The sequence below is a fragment of the Notolepis coatsorum genome (genome assembly GCF_963971535.1).
Source record: "Notolepis coatsorum genome assembly, chromosome: 7".
Taxonomy (NCBI): Eukaryota; Metazoa; Chordata; class Actinopteri; order Aulopiformes; family Paralepididae; genus Notolepis; species Notolepis coatsorum.
This window is the reverse complement of record NC_140171.1, coordinates 37,450,536-37,457,642: the sequence shown is the minus strand read 5'-3', so window position 1 is coordinate 37,457,642 and position 7,107 is coordinate 37,450,536. Positions and strand designations below refer to the sequence as shown.

The 7,107-nt window shown below is 41.6% G+C and overlaps 1 protein-coding gene across 1 annotated transcript in view; it reads left to right on the top strand.

The window, feature by feature from the left end:
• klf3 (Kruppel like factor 3 (basic)) overlaps positions 1–6,007 on the top strand; it is a 28,361-nt gene extending 22,354 nt beyond the window's left edge. The window contains exons 5-6 of the mRNA XM_084317921.1: positions 2,272–2,438; positions 2,940–6,007. Of these exons, the coding sequence (XP_084174047.1) occupies positions 2,272–2,438; positions 2,940–3,121 (349 nt within the window). The 3' untranslated portion in view covers positions 3,122–6,007. The remainder of the gene's footprint in view (positions 1–2,271; positions 2,439–2,939) is intronic.
• The last annotated feature ends 1,100 nt before the right edge of the window (positions 6,008–7,107 follow it).

Sequence of the window (7,107 nt, the reverse complement as noted above, 5' to 3'; positions counted from 1 at the left end):
TTTGTCGCTCTGCCAACTCTGAGATAATTGGACCCTTAAAAGGAAGTGGGCGTGGCCAGAGCTGTTACCACCACCAGTCTTACATACACACACACACACACACACACACACAGACACACAAACACCTACAGAAAATAGGTGTATGTAGTACATTAAATATGTCAAGTTGCCTAACTATACGTAATGATGGTGTGTGTGTGTGTGTGTGTGTGTGTCTGTCTGTCTGTCTGTCTGTCTGTCTGTCTGTCTGTCTGTCTGTCTGTCTGTCTGTCTGTCTGTCTGTCTGTCTGTCTGTCTGTCTGTCTGTCTGTCTGTCTGTGGCTGTATCTGTCTATTTGTCTGTGTCTGTTTGTCTGTGTGTGTGTGTGTGTGTATGTGTGTGTGTGTGTGTATGTGTTATGTTTTTTTTTTCTGCATTCCTTTACACAGTACTGTACTGTGAGAGACTCATATTTCAACACTTGACACCTGCTCTCAACTGCCACTTACAGACACACACACGCACGCACAGTCGCACACACACACACACACACACACACACACACACACACACACACACACACACACACACACACACACACACACACACACAGACAGACAGACAGACAGACAGACAGACAGACACACAGACAAACAGACAGACAGACAGCCACACACACACACACAGACAGACAGACAGACAGACAGACAGACAGACAGACAGACAGACAGACAGACAGACAGACAGACAGACACCGACAGACAGACAGACAGACAGACAGACAGACAGACAGACAGACAGACAGACAGACAGACAGACAGACAGACAGACAGACAGACAGACAGATAGACAGACAGAAACACACACACACACACACTTTTAGACAATTTTAGGGAAGTAAGACTTCCTTGTTTTTGTTTTCCTAGTTTAAACTTGGCTGTGTTTCTATTCTACCCTACTCTACTATTCTATTCCACTCTATTATATTCTATTCCACTCTATTCTATTCTACTCTATTCTATTCCATTCTATTATATTCTATGCTGTTTATTGAAGTAGTACTAAGGTCTGTCTAAAGAGAAGTCGGTCCACTCTGCCACCATCTTGGGAAAGAAACACGATCAGATCCTTATCTCTTTGAGTGGGGAGTCACCTGTATCTTAGAATCATACATATCATCCTTTTTCTTTCATATTTGAAGTCACTGGTAAATTACCGACAACACAGAATGGTGGATTTGATCAAAAAGGACAAGGAAGATAGAAATAAATGCCCCCCCCCCCCATTTCAACCAGCCTGTACACAGGTACCATACAGTGGTTTTTGCCATGGAGTCCTTATTTACCATGGCAACCACTCACCGCATAATTCCATGCCTTTTGTCAGATATTGTAATTAATTCAAAACATCTTTAAAACCCACATTTACCCACAAGAAGTGTATTATAATTGTACTCAAAATGAAATCACATTTTAATTATTTTATTATATTTTATTTATTTCAACACTGCACATTCAATATTATCTCATTGATAGATTAAAGCACTATCCAAATGGATAATTTCAAGCACCGATTCCTCCTCTAAAAGGGAACTTTGTGCTGTGAATGTGTAAAAAGAGCTCTCTGCTCTTTGAAGGTTATTTTTAACACCCAGATACCTCATTTCGAGGCTCTGATCTTATACTTCCATACGATGGGAAATAAACTAAAATGTAAAGCTTCTCTAAATGCCCCAAGGGCGCCCTCACATAACCTCTCTTGTAGGATGCGATACTGCCACAGAGAGTTTGAGGAACAAAGGGTTTTGTCGGCAAAGGATCTTATTGGTTATGACTCCAGTTCAGTCCAGCTGTATACTGTATATAGTATGATAGCCTTATAACAGTCACCACAGCAGATGCCAGGTCAGATTCCTGCTACAGGGTGGAGAAAAAGAACAAAGTAAGTGAAGGAAGAAAAGAATCAGGCCTGGTAGGTTGGGAGAGGCAGGAAGTGTGTTAATGGCAGTGTGTCGCTCAGGCTTCAGGCTTAGAAAATAACAAAAGAAGAGGAGAAAAGCTTGTGTTTAAGTTCCATACTGTGTAGAGAGGACACCAGTGTTACAGAATGCTACCTCCCTCTGTTGGCCAAGTATATAACTACAGGCATAGATTAAATGACAACACGGCCATTAACCTCTCTCTCTCTCTCTCTCTCTCTCTCTCTCTCTCTCTCTCTCTCTCTCTCTCTCTCTCTCTCTCTCTCTCTCTCTCTCTCTCTCTCTCTCTCTCTCTCACTTTCTCTCTCTCCAGGGGTAACAATCCATCAGTAATAGTCCACCCAGGCAGCAAGCGCCCTCTCCCGATCGACTCTCCTGATTCTCTGAAGAAGCGACGAATCCACCGCTGTGATTTCGGAGGCTGTAACAAAGTGTATACCAAGAGCTCCCACCTGAAAGCACACCGCAGAACACACACAGGTACTGCACACACCGTCACACATTGTGACATTCACGCGAGTTGTTCAACATGTTTTCTTTTCTTGCCTTGTTCGTGGCACTGACCATATTCACACGGTGGTCGTTTTGCTCTGATGTCATGCTCGGGTTGGGACTGTGAAATTAAACTATTCCCACTTTTCCTGGGGATCCCTCTCAAGGACCGAGTCCTTGAGAGGGATCCCCAGGAAAAGTGGGAATAGTTTAATTTCACAGTTTCATCCACAAGAGGTTAGGTCAACTGATCATAGGTTTCACGTCCCGGTGTCTCAGCTACAGAATTATGGACACATCAGTCATATCTAACAACAGAACATTTTTATACGGTTAGGACTACAAGGTTTCTCTCCAATCTTGTATACGGTTAGGTCTACAAGGTTTCTCTCCAATCTTTTGTCAGTATTGATGTGGTTTGTAGAGAAACATTTAGATAAAACCGTTCTATTCTTAACCACGGTGTTCCTTCTTCTTTCTTCTCTGTAGGGGAGAAGCCCTATAAATGTATGTGGGATGGCTGCACGTGGAAGTTCGCCCGCTCGGACGAGCTGACCAGACACTTCCGCAAACACACGGGAGTCAAGCCATTCCAGTGCCCCGATTGTGAACGCAGCTTCTCCCGGTCCGACCACCTCGCCCTCCACAAGAAACGCCACCTGCTGGTGTGAGGCGACACGCAGCGCGAGTTACGAACGCTCGTGGACCGCGGCGTAACTTGAACGCAGCTCAGCGGCACTAGATGCGAAGCCGGACTGTACCACTCCCAGCTAGGAGAGTTTAGGAGATGGATCTAAACGTAAAAGACTGGAGATGGGGAGGGGAGGTGTCCCTCGGGATGCAAGTTAAGACCCCTTCACCTTATCAGCCTGATGGAGAGCTGGTGACACGTACCAGACAGCCTTCAATCAATCCATCCATCCATCCATCTTTCCATCCATCCATCCATCCATCCATACATCCATCCATCCATCCATCCATCCATCCATCCATCCATCCATCCATCCATCCATCCATCCTCCGTCTCCTCATTCTCTCAACTATCCCTTGTCATTAGTTGCAGTCCCCACCCTCCCAGTTAGTGCTTTGAGCAGATCTCAGATGAGCTAACTTCTTCATCATGATAGAGATAGAGGTCTTAAATCTGGCCTCCGATCAGTTTCCAAGGGCCGCCTAGTTTAGCCAAAGGGGTTTCAAGGTCTCAGCTGGACTGAGACCAGCACCCTCTGGCTGGATGACCAAACTGCGACTGTGCACTCTGCTCTCTGTAGTCAAAATAACCTAGTAACCAATAAAAGCAGCTCGCTCAAGCTTTATTTTCTAAGCGCAAGGTTTTCCTGGTGCTGACCGAAACACTTAAGCTGTCACTTCTCTAAAGATCATAAAGATTATAGTCTTTAAACACACACACACACACACACACACACACACACACACACACACACACACACACACTACACATTCCACACTTCTCGCAGCTTTGTTGTGCCAATATAATGTGAAACGTCAATGTTTTCCTTGGCAGGAAAATGGTCAGAATGTATTTACTTCAAATAATACATACTGTGTATCCATCGGCTTTGCTAGCATTTGCGGTGGAGCCACGCGCCTCATCTGCCTCCACTGGCTTTTACCATGAAGTAACTTAACTCTCACACTCTCTGTCACACACAAATACTTACACGTACACTTACACACACACACACACACACACTAGCATGTATGCACGCAAATACAAATATATACACACATGCACCACATAGTTAAATACACACACACACACACTTTTTACTCTTTCGCTCTCTTGTGCACACACACACAGTGAGATCACACAGTGAGAACTGTCCTTGGTGAGTGTGGTGAAAGCAGAGTAAGGGGGTCTCTTCCATTCACAGAGTGAAGTGTTCTTATCTTTGCATCTAGAAATGTGAAAACGAAATAATCGTTTGCAGGGGCATTATTGTACAGTAAGGACCAGTAAGACCATTTGGTTGGTATAAGGGTAGAGGCAATGAAATGTATGTTTTTTTTTTTTTTTTTCCCATTGTCTTGTATCACATGTATGTATCTATGATATAACTGTTATTGCTTCATGATGTGACAGAGTGGTATTTTCTCTTTCTATTGAATGACACTTTTTTTTATATGAGGGGAATAACAAGGTAAAGCAGGGAAAGTTGCTCTTAATTTACCTACTTTAAGCCACGTCCTGATTTCTTGATCCTCCAATCGCAGCTGTTGTTGCGGGAAGCAACAGCTGTGATTGGACGATCAAGAAAAAAGGGCGGTGCTTGAGATAGGTCCATTTGTTGTTGTCAGGAGTAGGTGTATGAAGGGTTTAATTCCAAAATATATATATCTCTTTTGAAAAAAAAGTGTTTACTATTCCTCAGTATACTGTATATTTTCGAAACCACAAATGATTACATCCTCAGAAATGTTACTTTCTTATAAACAAAGGTCTAAAGATACAGTATATAATATCTTTAATAGTATCCCTTATCGTGTTTTTACCGTAATAACAGCAATCATTTTGTAAGCGAAGATAGCACTTATTTCAAATTATGGATATTTTGTTTTGGGGAAAAAAAACTCTTTGTTCTGTCAACTTCTTGATGAACAAACCTGTTATGTACATAAGCGTGTTTGTACACATCTACAGGAGAATGTGCACTTTATAGAAATACCTTTCAGGTGTGTTTTCTCAGAATTCTATCTTAGAATTCCAGACCGACATAGCTTTCAATGACAATTAGCCATTATTGACCTATCTCAGGCTCCGCCCTTTTTTTGATCCTCATTACTGTAGAGTATAAAGGGTGCAACAGTTGTGATCAAGAAAAGAGGGCGGGCTTGAGATCACTCAATTAATTACATCATTGGAATGTTCTCAAAATTCTATTTCACGTGTGAGATTGTACACCTGAAATGGATTTTTTTTTTTATTGAAAATAAAGAACATTCCTAAAGCCAAACGTTGAGACACACAGATTTGAAACATTTGCCAAGGTCATTTTTCTGCCTGTTTGGTGTTCATTTCAACAAACCATGTGATGCCCAGAGATGGAATGAGCCATTTCTCATGACACACGCGCACCGCACACACACACCCACACGCGCGTGCGCGCGCACACACGCATACACACGCATACACACGCATACACACCCACACACATACACACACCCACACACATACACACACACACACACTGAATGTAGCGGCACAACTGATCTCCTGGAGAGCCCTTTTTTAGCTTGTATATGTTTTTGTATCTCTGCAAATTCTATAAGTTGTAATATATTTCATAATTGATTATTAGCCTGAATGGGCAATTAAAGGTTTTTATTAAGCATGATTTTGATATTCTCATCACAATGGATATTATACATTTCTATAAAGTTGTGACTATATGAAACCCTATCTCTCTTAATCTAAGTTGGCAATTCAAAGGGAACGTATTAAACTGTGAACGTATACTGTACAGGTTTATTTGCAGTTTTGCATACTATTTTAAAATGAAATATTCATACCATTTAATAAACTTATATTAATAATATTTGCAGGATTTATTGTCTTTGTATCGTGTGTGTGTGGGTGTGTGGGTGTGGGTGGGTGGGTGGAAATGATCACGCAAGAATAAACCCAGAATATGCTAACTTGTACAACATTCCAAATAGTCCAGACATCATTATTTGCCAATGAAGATCACAAAGAGGTGCTTTACCCATTGTCTATATCTCTTTATTACATCAATTGAAATATTAGCCGAGAGGATAATATCAAATCATAGAAATCAAGGATTATACAATCGTATAGAGTCAAAAGTCTCGAAGTCTGCAGACGATACACAACCAACCCAAAATAAATATTGTGTATCAGATCTTCAAAGGATAAAGGTTTCATTCTATCGAGCAAATTACCCATCAAACGGACTGATGGGTGCATGGGCGATAAACAAGAAATCCATATTCCAAAATAACATAAATTACCTAACAAGTATTCATTTTAACAATACAATACAAAGAGTAGACAAAAGGTTGCTATGAGAGCCTTTAACTCTTTTTGGTAAAATAGACATATGGTAATAAATTAATTGGTAATTTCACAATTTACATATAGTATATATTGTCTTTGCCAACACCAACAGATTATCTAATTAAAAAGTCTAATGTAATTTGATATGAAATAACAAGCCAGATAAGCACACAATCAATATGAAAATGGAGGGATGGAAATATTAAATTATACATAAAAGGCAACAATTGTTCCAAAGCTCTACTTAAACCAGGAATGGTTTAAGTTTAACAATTGGTAAGGTCCTTTTTTTTTTTTTTATCTACTTTTTTCTCCCATTTTCTATTTTTCTCCCATCCCAATTTCGTATCGTCCAATTCTACCCTCCCCTGTCTCGAACGCTGTTAGGCCATGCCTCCCACAAGCCAGCTGTAATGTGGACTAAGCCTTACATCACGTGTCCCCTCCGGTACTCGAGGAAGCAGCAGTCGCATCTTTTTCACCTGCACAGCGCGATCTCTCAGCGTCGGGGGTCTGCGTTTGGAGGGCACGCCGCCCTTGTCGCTTCCTGATTCTGCTGTGCAGGCGCACCAACCGACCTGTAGGAGTCGCTGTCCACAACGTCCGATCCCCACCCATCAG